This window comes from Tachysurus vachellii, chromosome 8 (assembly GCF_030014155.1).
Source record: "Tachysurus vachellii isolate PV-2020 chromosome 8, HZAU_Pvac_v1, whole genome shotgun sequence".
NCBI classification, from domain to species: Eukaryota; Metazoa; Chordata; class Actinopteri; order Siluriformes; family Bagridae; genus Tachysurus; species Tachysurus vachellii.
In genome coordinates this window covers 20,254,639-20,268,835 of record NC_083467.1, presented here as the reverse complement: position 1 = coordinate 20,268,835, position 14,197 = coordinate 20,254,639, and the positions used below count along the sequence as shown (strand labels likewise).

At 41.3% G+C, this 14,197-nt stretch overlaps 1 protein-coding gene across 8 annotated transcripts in view; it reads left to right on the top strand.

Moving 5' to 3' along the window:
* Nucleotides 1–14,197, top strand: part of hdac4 (histone deacetylase 4) — a 165,994-nt gene that overhangs the window by 135,745 nt on the left and 16,052 nt on the right. For all 8 annotated transcript variants that reach the window (XM_060876831.1, XM_060876829.1, XM_060876836.1 and 5 more), the window contains 5 exons: nucleotides 2,108–2,215; nucleotides 4,822–4,877; nucleotides 7,056–7,143; nucleotides 8,041–8,160; nucleotides 9,135–9,232. In XM_060876831.1, coding sequence (XP_060732814.1) covers nucleotides 2,108–2,215; nucleotides 4,822–4,877; nucleotides 7,056–7,143; nucleotides 8,041–8,160; nucleotides 9,135–9,232 — 470 coding nt within the window. The remainder of the gene's footprint in view (nucleotides 1–2,107; nucleotides 2,216–4,821; nucleotides 4,878–7,055; nucleotides 7,144–8,040; nucleotides 8,161–9,134; nucleotides 9,233–14,197) is intronic.

Genomic DNA, 14,197 nt, shown 5'->3' with positions numbered 1-14,197 from the left:
TGTCTTCCTGCGTCTCTGCAGCTAGCCTCCGCTCTGAAAATTAGCCTGTCAGAGTCAGGAGAGACTGCCTTTCTTCATTCCAACACCACCACCCCCACACGCTACCCCACCCTACCCCAAATCTCTGTCCATTAAGAGGCTCTTTTACCTCCTTTTTTTTTCCTCACGCACACTGTCGCTGCTCGTGTTTATTCAGACATGCACATAAATACACATCTCTCTGCTCTCGACTCTGCACTGTCTGTGTGATCTGTCACTTTACACTCAGTGTCTTCTATTTCTATTTTTCTTCATGCGCTTGTTCATGTATCTAATCCTTTTTATTCAGCCACTCTCTTGGCCTTGACCTTACACTCGCATTCTGTTCTCTTACTTGAGTTTTTTTTTGTACTGTAAATTCACCACAGGCTTGTAATTCGTGACAGAGTCATTCTTGGCCCGACTTGAAAGGCTATTTTTTTTTTTAAGTCTTTTTTTCTTTACCCTTGAGCGCTCATGCCATTGCAACGAAATTCATACATTGCTAGTGAACATGTATGCACAAAGGGAGCCCCAGGGATTTACCCCGCGACCCTCGGCCTCTCGGTTCACGGTTTGTCCCCTGCTCTGAGATTTCAACCTCCCCGACGTGCACACAGCACGAGGAGAACATTGTTCTCTCTACACGCTAAACCAACAGCATGCACGCTTAAATAAGTGTATTCACTCTCTCTGCTTTAGTAGAAGACGTTAACTCTAAATAAGGCAGATGATGTAATGGAAGGTTGTCTTAGATTGCGGTCGGTTGTAACGTTGCTCTGAGGCGAGGACACCTGCTCGAGAGCTGCCTCCAAATGAGCATGAACGAGTCCCTGGGCTTTTTATGTTGGAGGTGCATTTTGTACGTGTGTGTGTGTGTGTTTTGGGGGGGTGGGGGGTGTTCATGGGCCAGGGCCAGGTTGGAGTAATTGCAGGCCATAGGACAGGCGTGTGTTGGAATAATGAGTAGTGACTGATGAATGAGTGTTCTCTGTGTCTACACTTGGATGACACACACAACTACACACACACCGTCCTCCTGCCAGTTTTTTTTTCCGCTAATGTTTACCCTGCATGGCACTGAATAAATGCTCCTCTCACCTGCCATGTTCTCTTCTAGCCCACTTTCAGACTCTCAGGAGAAGTGTAGTGTTCTCACACAATTCATACCTGGGACAATTTCCCATCTGTCCTAATGTTTGTGTTTCAACCTTGCAGCTTATGAGCAGTTATTTAGCAGGAAGCTCACTCTCCCTTTTGTCACACAGGATATGATGTGTTATTTTTCATCTCTCGAATTTAGTCGAAATTACTTTACACAAACTTGGGGGTTCACCTATGTATGTAACATGTTGTACAATATTAACCCTCTGTTCCTAACGTGTGTGTATATATATATATACTGTATATAGTTTAGTATATTTATCATATTACAGTGCACATTTATTACATTATTTTATGATGAAATAAAAACAGATTCATTTTAATAATCAGTTTTCTCTTCTTCTAATTTTGTTTCTAAATGATCAATTTGTTAACTAAGTTAAATGATGTTGAGTTTGTGAAGCCAGTATCGTGAATCAAATCGATAAGAATCATGACCAGTGTGTACTATTGCATTCGTACAATAGAAACTGCTGATTTCCTAGATTTTTTAACTCGTAAGCACTCTGTACAGCTGCGATGAGCAGAAAAGCATCTCGGATCTTACAGACAACAGGAATCTGTTGAACTGTAGCCGCGCAGATTTATCAGCTTGCTTTTGGAGCGCTAAAGCTGTCTAGCGGGTGCTGAGGTGACAAAGCTGGTGTTTATTCACTGCAGTGTGTAAGCAAGGCCTGACTTCTAGTGCTGTGTGTGAATATTCGTCAGCAGTGTTTACTGTGGCATCAGCCCAAGCAAATATCACACCTCACTTCTCCGTGCTGTAGCAGCAAATGTGTTTTTTGTCCCAGTCTTGGATTGTTTAAGTATCAGTATGCTTTAAAAAGCTTAGTTTAACTCAGGTGTCCTTTAACAAAAGGCTTTATTTTCTTTCAAGCCACTGTACAGTGTTGAAGTTTATGCACACGTGATTGTGTTTGTGCAGGTGGACAGTGACACTATCTGGAACGAGGTACACTCGTCAAGCGCGGCTCGTCTGGCCGTCGGCTCCGTGGTGGAACTGGTGTTTAAAGTGGCGTCCGGAGAACTGAAGGTACAGTAACACCATCCTCGTCTTCACAAGTGTCACTGTCTCCCAGTATTTAAACACCTACAATTTTCTAATCCACATCAGAATGATTAAACACAAACTTCACATACTCCTGACACTGAAATTCTTTTGGAAATCTAGTTTAAAAATGATCCTGTCTCCCAGCCTAAGAAAAAGGGTCTGTAAAGATTTATTACTCGACTGTGTCCAGAACTTACGGCACTTTGTGTTGCTGCATTTCCGCCTGGCTGCAGCGAAACTTCCCGACAGCTTTACCAGCAAAGCCACTGCACACGTGACTCACCTGCTGCACTCGATTGACCCCACATCCATAACCTAAATATTTAGCCCCTAATTCTCACCCTTTATTTTACTGGCTATTCTCACCTGGGATACTGTAGACGTGTCCCTGCTGAGAAAGCTTCTGCTGTAACCATAAAGACAGCTTAGGATTATGAGCACAGTATTCACTGCTCTTTTAACACTTGGTAGTATTGACTTGTAGAAGATTAAAGATTCATGATCTCAGTCCAGTTTAAAGTGTTTGTGCTTTGTAAAGGATTTTTAAGGTTTGTTCCTTTTCTTTGTTTTAGTAAAAATCACTGAGTAAAAAAAAAAAAAAATTCAAATCTGTATTGTAAATGATTGTCTTAGCTTTAGATAGACAGAATGTTCACCCACTATGGTGCAGCACCGCTGTGGCCCTTCATCCTGTCAGGACTAGGATTCAATTCTAAGCTCATTAATGCTCCAATATATTTGAATAGTAAATATTTGAAATATATTTTAGCTCCATATTTCACACACATACCAACTGGGTCTGCGGCTCACATACGTTATATACATTTCACTCCACACTTCTACTTCAGCACCTACACACACTTCTACACCACACACATACCTCACCCCCTGCTCACTTCACACTCCAGTACATAAACACAGACTTACCTTCTTTTTCTGTTTCTTCTTTTTAATATAATTTCCTCCTACCACGTCCTGTTCCACTGTTAAATATGAGTCTGACATTAGGAACATCAAGAGCAGTGCAACACTCTTTTTGTGCACTTGTATTGCAAAAAATATGGATCTTAAACACAAGAAACTACAAAGGAGAAAATATTAAAAATACATTTTTATTAGGTGACTTGAGCTTGTACTTTTAATATTGATTTGTACATTTGGGCTTGAAATTTAGATATTAAGCCTTCTTAAGCCACGGTTTGGGTAAATCCTATACAGCTTTCCAATAAATGTATTTTCTTACTTTACTCGTTACAACCTAAGGACGTTCCAGAACAAGTGAAATGAAATAAAAAAACAAACAAACATTTAATTGGAAAAAAAACCCAACAAATTTTAAAACAAAGAAAGTGCTTACAGTCTTGGACTACTGATAGTATTGTGAGTTTAAAACCCAGGTCCACCAAGCTGCTACTGCTGAGCCCATTAAGCAAGGCCCTTAAGACATACACAGTTGTATAAAATTAGATGAAATGTTAGTCGCTCTGGATAAGGCGTCTTTACCAACGTAAAACTGTAACTGCTTTGTACAAAAGTTTAGATTTTCTCTTGCCTAGTCTCTTCTACTGAAGCCTACGCTCAGATGACGCTCGTGGGTTTGATCTAAAAAATCGATCACGATGTTTTGCGCAAACTTGCTGTGGAGTCCATGACAATACGTGTTTCTCAGGCATCTACGAATTACGAAACAAAAACACTGATCTAATATGCCAAAAAGTTTAAGTGTTCACCTGTAACAGTGTTTAAGCTGCAGTCCTTCAGGAAACATTACAGAATTATTTAAATGTTCTGCTGCTTTATCTAAAATATTCTAAATTGTATGTTTATAATTAGCAGAGCACTTGTTTACTTCAATATTTACAGTATTTTTGGAAAATTCTGTCCCACTATGCTGAGGTGGAATGTAGTGCTAATACTTGGTGTTCTCAGTGTTTGTGTAGCAGAATCATGAGTAAAGGAGTGTGTGTGTGTCAGTGTGAGATCAGCTGATATCTGGGCATCTTTTCAATAGCAAGCAACCTAATCTTAACCAAATGCAAACACTCCTATGTGTAACCACATCATTAGTGAGACTGCAGGTCTCAGCTCACACACTCAGCATAACATCCTGTCCGCCAGTCATCCCAGACCAAAATAGAAGTGCAACACCTCAGCCGCAGCCCAGCCCAGCGCACACGAAAACGCACCACTGAGAACTATCATTACTCCGGCTATACCCTGCTCTTAATATTCTCTGGTGCGAGAAAGAAAAACAGTACAGCACAGCTGCTCCAGCATCATTAAGACGGGAAGTCCCTGTGCTCGGAGCGGCCTGGAGAGTCTTCCACACTCATCTGAACGCAGTGACTCTTATCAGCACTTCCACTAGTCCTTTGGGTTTGCTGCAGCATGGTCCTCCTCTGACCCTTGGAAAAATAACAAAACGTAATCAGGTGTTCGTGCTGGGAGAGAGCGAACCATACATAAGTGTGTTACTGTCATTGTGTTAGGGTGTGTTTGAGCCTACATGCATGTGCACATATGTGAGCTGGTCTTTGTATCGTGTGTGGTGGTATAGCTAACGTACGTGTGTCGGTTTGTGATTACAGAACGGTTTCGCTGTGGTGCGGCCTCCAGGACACCACGCCGAGGAGAGCACCCCCATGTGAGTAGCACTCCCCTCACTGCAGAAACCATGGCACCACACATTGCCATACAAACACTGTTTCATTGCTCAGCTCAATCAGAATCACTGCATGCACTCGAGTCAGGGCATATATTATAGTAACAGTAATCATGCTACATGTTTTATATCAAGTATTTAGGTTTTATTTGAAGTTAAACTTCTCTTAAACTATTTACATAACATTTTCAGTCATAGTTACAACATAATATATACGTGTGATAACATATCACCGTCTGATCATTTTTGATTGTTTAACATAGAGTAATAATATAAATATAAAAATGCTGACCTTTTTCCTTTTCGTTCTACAAGCTGTCAACATTAAAATAAGCAAAACCTCATCCTTATATTTGTAGGGCAATACGAAGTGATATCCTTTTCACAGTCTACACCTAAACGTGTGTTTACAAAGCTGAAAATGGTCCTAGTAACATTTTCAATCATGGGTTAGATAAACAAATCTCTGCCTAATGCACAGAGAAATCACAGAAAATAACTTGATTATATGTGTAACGCTTTAAAACGTTTGTGTTCTCAGACTAAAACACATCACATTTCTGTGGCTCTGCCTTTTGTATCAGTTTACACTTTGTGGCCCAGTTCAGCGGCCCGAATCTACACAAAAATGCCACTCATAATTAAAACACATGGGGTCGGATTCAAATCCCTCGCTCGTAGCGGTGGAACAACCCTGGAACAGTTGTTTTGATGCAGGCCAGGGTTCGTTTCTAACGGACTAAACACTGCATATCTGACAGCACCCTAATACAGCATGATGTAACTCATTCACACACTGAAACCAAAATGAATCCCAGCTCAGAGGTAGACATCCTGGCCAAGTGTGTAGACTTGGTGTGTAGACTTGTAGACTAGATCCCACAAGCCTGGCTGCTCTGAAGGAATTCAGCAGCAAAATGATGGAAACCTCATAATATGCTGACATGCACCTTACGTTTGAGAGCATGACTGAAAGTGTGTAATGTTTTCAGTGCCTTGTTTTTCAGTTGCTCGTTGTGACTGGGTGTGTCTGTTTGTCCATGTCTATCCATGTCTGTCTGTGTTAGTCTTTGTCTGTCGGTGTCTATCCATGTCTGTCTGTGTTAGTCTTTGTCTGTCGGTGTCTATCCATGTCTGTCGGTGTCTATCCATGTCTGTCTGTGTTAGTCTTTGTCTGTCGGTCTGCCTGCCTGTGTGTTATGTATGTATGTGGGTGTGTGCGTGTGTCTATCCATGTCTGTCTGTTAGTCTTTGTCTGTGTGTCTGTGTGCGTTTGCGTTTCTGTGTGTGTCTGTGTGCGTGTCTATCCATGTCTGTCTGTGTTAGTCTTAGTCTGTGTGTGTCTGTGTGTGTGTGTGTGTGAGTGTCTATCCATGTCTGCCTGTTAGTCTTTGTCTGTCTGTGTGTGTCTTTGTGAGAGTCTGTGTGTGTCTATCAATGTCTGCCTGTGTGTGTGTCTATCCATGTCTGTGTGTGTCTATCCATGTCTGTCTGTTAGTCTTTGTCTGTGTCTGTGTGTGTCTATCCATGTCTGTCTGTGTGTGTGTGTGTGTGTGTGTGTGTGTGTGTGTGTGTGTGTGTGTGTGTGTGTGTGTGTGTGTGTGTGTGTGGGTGGCTATCCATGTCTGTCTGTGTTAGTCTTAGTCTTTGCCTGTATGTCTGTGTGTTTGTCTGTCTGTCTGTCTCTCTCTCTGTGTGTGTGTGTGTGTGTGTGTATTAAATACCTGCACAGTAAGTGATCCGTATTACTACTTCCATCTTTGTTTTACAGAAAAGTCATTTCACTAAACCGGCCTCATTACATAAAGGTTAAGTGAAATTATTGTTCCACTGAGGCTTTGGGGAAAGGTTAAATGAGATAGCTGTTGCAATGCTGTGGTGAGTATGCCAGGCTTAGTGGAGGCGGTGTGTGTGTGCAGTGGTGTATCATTGTGTATGGGCTATAGGCCAGGCCAAAGCACCGTTCTCTTCACTCTGAAGTGTATCCAGAACTCTGTGGGTGAATTGTCATTAGTGAAATGGGAGAATCCACTCGACCGGGGGTCCACTTTACACAGACTTACACACGCCACACTACACTCTTCTCCTCTTCTCTTTATGCTCCCTTACTCATCCATCTCTCTTCTCTGTTTTGCACTTTTTCTCTCTTTGCAATAACAGGGGATTCTGTTATTTCAACTCGGTTGCCATCGCAGCCAAACTCCTCCAGCAGCGACTGAATGTCAGCAAGATTTTGATAGTGGACTGGGTAAGTGTTTTCTCAAAGGTCTGACCATGTACACCATAAAAGCAAATAATGCAAACAATTAAATGATCTCTGCTGTATAAGATATGAAGCAGTGTTCATTGAAAACTCACAGTGGTCCCAAAATGTATTAACTGTGTTTGTAATGGCACTGGTGTGGAATTCTCAATCCTGATTGGTCAGAAGGTCATGACTCGTTTTCTATAGCATCGACTCTGACCTTAGTGTAGTCTGTAATTTAAATAATCATGTACTTGCTCTAATACATGATCATTTCTATACTAACAACTCATGCACAGGGACTTCTATGGCAGACAATTTCTTTTAGATGTAGTTTTATTAATATTTGTGGAATCTGTCTTAGCACTCAGTCAGACTTTGTGAGTTCCAGTTTCAACTGTTTTCATAAACCGGTCCATATTGACAGGTTAATATACGTATGTAGGTCAGCTGGTGTCTCTCTCAGGCCTGTAGTGGAATGATATGGGCCACGGATGTGCAGCAGTCCTGCTGGCCAGACTCGACTGAGATCATTAAGGCCTCGGATGCCTTTGAAATGGCGTTCATTTCCTCCTGTCTGTCACGCGGTCCACTCCATGACACACAGCACCTCAGATCAAAAGACACAGGATGAGACACACAAAGCTATTAAACATTATTACACTGAGCCCAGAATAGAATGTTTATACATTTTAATGTCATGAAAATGTGTCACACAATGTCTTTTCCAGCTTAGCATCTGATTCTGGCATTATGTAAACGACTGTAATATTTTTCATGTTCATACAATTATCCACCAAGTGGTGATGCACCGGGTGTGTTTATCTTTCTCCGGTACTGAGTACGCATTTGTATTTACACCAGCGAACACTAAATAATAACACAGCACTCGTCTTTTAGGACGTTCACCATGGCAACGGCACCCAGCAGGCCTTCTACAGTGACCCCAATGTGCTGTATCTGTCTCTGCATCGCTATGACGACGGGAACTTCTTTCCTGGCAGCGGCGCTCCTGATGAGGTCAGAACCACAGACGCAGCTGAGACACCGACTCATCATGTCTCACAGGCCGAGAAAAGAATAAAACTACTCTTCATTTCATTTTCCTCCACACACACACACACACACACACACACGCACACTTGTGCAGACAGAAGAGCTAGATCCCACTAGTGCCTTAAGCAGTAAAATAACAACATTATTATGGATTATGGTATTAAAGCTGGGACAATGTTGTCTGTTCTGCTTTGTTGTGTAAATGTTACCATTAATGTTTGGTTTTTTTTTTTAAAACTAGTTGTGTACTTTCTCAAAGCGAAATGTCATGCCTTAGCCATGACCACAAGCCACTAGAAACATTTACACAACACACATTTTTATTTGCATCTTGGATTAAAAACAAAAGTGCTACAGAAATTATTTAGAAAAAAGGCATAACTTTTTACAGCAATTGCTTCTTGACTGAAATTTTCCCTAATTGCCAGGTAAGGCAGTTGCTCATTTTGTGGCACTTGTGCTTGAGCAATCACTGTCATTCAGTGCAACATTTATTTATTCATTCAACCTCAGGAACAGCTTTATCCTGATTAGGGTCAGACTGGATCCACAAGCCTGACGTTAAACAGGACACCAGATATATCTTGACAGTACGTGTTCCACCTAAAAAGTTTTGGAGCAACAGAAAAGCATCTTATCTGAAGCAGAAAACTCTGAATCTGAATCTCTGGCTTATTATATAATGTCATATATATATATAATATATATAATGTAATCGGCCCCAGGTTCCTGTTCTTTCAATTTTGCCATGAATCAATATATAACTTATAATAAATAGTAAGTACTGCTGTTGTAACCATAATTACACAATTCTTGCTGTATGAAGTCTTGTGTTTATGTGTGTGTTTAAATTAAATGTGTGTGTTTCCTCTTTGTGTGCTGTGTGTGTGTGTGTGTGTGTGTGTGTGTGTGTGTGTGTGTGTGTGTGTGTACACCAGGTGGGCTCAGGGCCTGGTGTGGGCTTCAACGTAAACATGGCCTTCACAGGCGGTCTGGAGCCTCCCATGGGAGATGTGGAATATCTGTCTGCCTTCAGGTAACCTCCAGTGTTATTCTAGTTCTGATTGAATTGTCAGATTATATTTTAAAATGTCTAATTTTTTAGTTTTTGTTTTTTGGTTTAAAAAAACATGGAAAAAAAAGTATATTTACATGGTCCTTTTGTTTTATTTTTTCTGTTTTTTTTTTTTTTTTAAAGGTTTTATATTATTTATTTTTATTTTTTTTAATCTATGAGCCATAATAACCTTGATAACAAGCCATTTCTCAGCGGCTAAATAGCTGTTGCGTTTTTTAATTCATGCTTAATTCGCGTTTAATCTGTGTTTAAGCCCTGGCCTCTGCAGCTAGTGCACTACTGAATAAGATATAAGTAAACTTTACCTTAACCCTGTTTAAGGAGCAATTTATTTCCCTGTTAAGACTTTCATGTAGTCTTGGCAAAAAAAAGCAGTATGCCTGAATTTTAAAGAAGGTGAAATAGATAATGTGTTGCACTACTGCATGTAAATAAAGGCAAATGGGACTGCTGCGACTCCTTGACGAAGCAGCTGAAGAAAATGTGCACACTGCCTACAATTTTCACATGGATTTTCAGCATCTAAGAGTGAATAAAAGAAAGTGGGAGAAGAAAGCTTCCAAAACAATGTCTTGTAACAATTTGTTTAAGCACCGCCTTTCTTTTGGCCCGTTTCTTTTATCTGTGTACGGGGGCTGATGGGAGTCTTTGAGGATGTGCCAGTAGGTCTGAGCCCCATTAGCTCCGGTGTCTGGGACTATTAATAACCCTCTCCTCCCAGAACGCCAGCACACGGCCTGCTTCAGACCTCTGCTTTGAAGAGGTCATTCTACAACGAACACGTTCGCTCTGATCCTGCAGGTAGACAAGCGGCGTGACAAACAGACCACAGCACGTCTGTGATGAACCTGGATGATCCGTGCTCATCCCGCTCCTCACCTTCCTTTCAGCCTTTGGTCCTGCTTTCCAGCCTCTCGGGCACTGTAAATCTCCCCGCAGCGCATCACTGATAAACAGCACAGTTTTGGTCCGGCCTAAGCTCCGCACGCAGGGTCTAAGTAATACCAGCTGCATCACACACTGCATCACTCGGTGCTTTCTTCACTGAGGCCAGAGCTGTAGCTTCCCACATCACACTTCATCCACTGAGTGGTCCTGCGCACACATTGTACTCTGTCTATTTATACAATGTCCTGCTGGCATTTATCTCACTTTCGCTTGCACAGCAAAAGTCCCACAGAAATGCGTTCCACTAGTGTTATAAATATAAATTTTTTTATTTGAGCCTTTTAAAAAAATGATTTTCTGCACACGTGGGTGTCTCACTGACTTAATATTTGCCATAACACAAGTACATCAGCCTGCGTAATCTGTTTAGTTCAAACTTTTTGGACTATTCTACCACTGAATTGTCTATTGTTGATATCATTGTTGATATTGTTGGTTTTTGAGATGGTTAAATTTGGAAGGAATCTCCATTGTCTGCACTTTTACAGGCGGAGGTAAAGCTGTAACTTTAGGATTTCTGACACTGGAGAGTCTTCATGACAGAGTAATTTGTGGTTTGTGGTTTTATAGCGTGACTGGTTGCTTTTTTGTCTGATTAATTTCAAGAGACATAAAGCTTAAAAATGGTAACAGGGACCCATGTTTATCTTTTTAAACAAATTTCTCACTATAATAATTTTGGCTATAAATGGATCAAAAGTAAATAAATTGTTGGTATTTGTTAAGGCTCGTAGAAAAAAAAAATCACTTTACTAGCACAATCGCACTGACACTAAAAATCTTCACAAGCTACTTGACCACCCGTTTCTTCTTGCAACCCTGCATCCTATTGTACAGGGTTCCACGTGTCCCAATGGAGTCTGGCAGTGATGCAGACCTCTACACCAAAGAGCTGAAGCAAGCGGCTGATGTATGATGTTTGGACTCTGTGCAGCTAGCAGCATTACTCTGTAATCCTAAGGGAATACTGAGTGTCGTTGGCTGAGGATTATGAGGGATAACGTGTTGAAGTGTGAGTCAGGGTTAGTCACAGGCACCCCAGTCTGCTGGAGTAGCAGTGTGTGGTACTGTGGTGTATGACTCTCAGAAGCACACTTTGCTGAGCTGCTGCATGATTCAGACTGAGTTTTTTCTGCCAGCCGTCACTCTGAATCTGGCACGCAGCCCTGTACAGTCAGCCCATTCATACAGATTGTGGTACCCACAGCTCTGCATCTTGGCCTGCGCTCTTCCTTGTCTCTCCCTGCTTCATTTCTCTCCTCTGCATGTCCAATAAGAAGAGCAGAGAGCACTCATCTGGGTAAAACTTCCACTAGATTTTCAAGCATAGATGTGTGGATTTGTGTTCATTCAGCCCAAGAGCATTAGTGAGATAAAGGTTCTGATGTTGGTTGAGGATGTCTGGGGTTTGATCGACGTTCCAGTTTATCAGTAAGGTGTTGATTGGGGTTGAGGTCATGGTTCTGTGCAGGACACTCGAGTGCTTTCACTCCTACCTTGGCAAACCATGTATTCATGGAGCTCACATTGTGTACATGGGCATGGAGCAGATTTAAGCATCTTAGGTCCAGTAAAGGGAAATAGTGATGCTACAGCATACAAAGACAAAAGTGGCAAAGGTTTGAGGAAGAATCACATATACATATATGGGTGTGATGGATTTGGCCATAGAGCGTACATGTATTTTCTGAGTTTTCATATTGAATTATGAGCATGTTCAATTTGCAGGAAATTGGCAGAATGATATTCTTTGAAATCAGTGTATTACCAAAGGTATCAGTGTCACATGCTGTCAGTTTAATAAACCTTCAGAAGTTGCTGAATTACCCAACTCGACTGTGACTAGCTATTTGGAAAAGTCAAGAACAGTCTATTTCTTAAAGTTGATTGTTGATTGTTGCGGCCAAAATTGCTTGATTTTGCAGCTGTTTTTTTTTTTTTTTTGCTTGTTTGTTTTCAGTGTTTTGTTGTTTTATTGGTAAAAATGGAAGCTTGTGATTCTTTGAAACTCAGTGAAGATACATATGTGATTACATTCTGTGCTAGCTGTACTCATGTGATGCACTTGAAGCAACGAAGGCGTGGGTTGAGTGTATTGTAATGATGACAAATCTTGGCCAAACCTGTGGAAAATCTGTGGTAATTCTGAAACATTTCAAGCTTCCCCAAATATCATCAATGGCATTTGTTTTTGCCATTGCAAAATCGCAAAATCCTGGGGACTAAATCTGCTTAGCACTGGCATGTCTGACAAGTGCACTGTCATACTTCTGGTTTAAACTGATACGGTTTTAAGACATTTTTGAATTGAAACTAGACTAAAGGTAAATAAATATTAATAATAATCTTAAGTTGTGAATGTGATTGCTGACTATAGGTTGTAGTTGAGAAAAAAAATGGGCTTAAAGGTTTTACAGGACAATGGGAAATGTCAAAGTGGCTAACAGCCATGTTGTGTAATAAGAAATTCTGTAATCAAATATTTTTGTACAATGGTGCATCTGAATTAGTTTTTTTCCCCCCACTTCTCAGCGTGCCGATAATACAGGGAAAGTTCCATCTAAAATAAATTATATACTTTGTCTGTCTAAGATGAGCAAACTTGCTTAGCCTATTTTATTACCAATAGCTACAAAAAGCTTCTCAAGCCCAGATATAAGAGTTACCTTCAGTCTGTGATCTCAAACAAATATCTGCAACTAGCATGACAGTTTCCCATCTAGGGTATGTTCAGTAGGCTCTGTGACCCAGACTAGGGTAAAGCAGTCACTGAAAAGGAGTGAATGAAAATTGTATCACCGTTACCAGCACCTACCTACCCTCTCTGTCCGGGAGAGTGCTGTTTGTTAATAGAACCTCTAATTTTAATACAGTGTTTGATGTTCTCCAGTTTGCTAATGTACTCAGTCCACCACATGAAGGACCTGGCAATTATCTGATGCATTAAATCCATGTTTGGCTATTTTTGAATTCCAGCCCATTGAGGGAAGCCCTGCCAAACTCTTCATTGCTTGCTCTCTCTTCTTCTTTCCCACTCCCTCTCACTCTCTTTCTCACTGCCCTGCCGCTCGGATCATTCACACAGCACTGCGCCTTTCTCTGGAACACTGATTTATCTCTCCCTTAAGACTGGAAAGAGAGAGAGAGCCCAACAGTCCATATATCTTTCCTTTTTGCCTTTCTCTTCTGCTCTCTTGCAGTGTCTTTTCCTTCTCTCTCTTTCCATCAGCTGCCATCGATTTTTAATTCATCTCTCTCTCTCTCTCTCTCTCTCTCTCTCTCTCTCTCTCTCTCTCTCTCTCTCTCTCTCTCTCTCTCTTTCCCTCTCTCTCCCTGCCTGCTTGGTAAATAATGCACTATTGCAGTAATGATAAAGTCCAAATGGAAAAATCTGTATCCCACCAAACAGATGAGAGGAACAGATAAATAAAGGCTGCTCTGGTGTAAACAACCAACATCTTTCTCTCTTTCTGTTCCCCTCCCACTGTCTGTCTTTCTCTGCATTTTCCTTATTTCCATCTCAGCTGTGTTTTGTGGGCCGTGTGAGACAATGCGTGCCTTGCGGGCAGCACCTTCTTATTTAGCTACACTCAGTGCCACGTTGCATTTACAGGGGATCAAGCTTGAGATGAAGAAAGAGGGAGAAAAAAGATAAGAAAATTGGCTCTAATGAAAACCAGAAGCCAAGGCATTCTCGCCATGAACTTGGAAAAGGAGAGGAGAATTGAAGTTAATTCAAACCAGCTCTCCGCAATGCCAGATGACAAGGCTTTGAAGTGTTTTCCCCCTTCTTTTCCTTTTAGGTCTTTTTTGACTTTTTTTTGTATGGGGGAGAGATTGGAAAAGCCTTTGAGCCTGACAGATAGCCCTGGATACCATTAACCCTTCGTTGGTCTTGGTGGTTTTACAAGTGGGCCCCGTTGTTTCTTCAACTACTGGCCTTATTCTTTTTGGGTATGAGACAGAAGTGTAAGG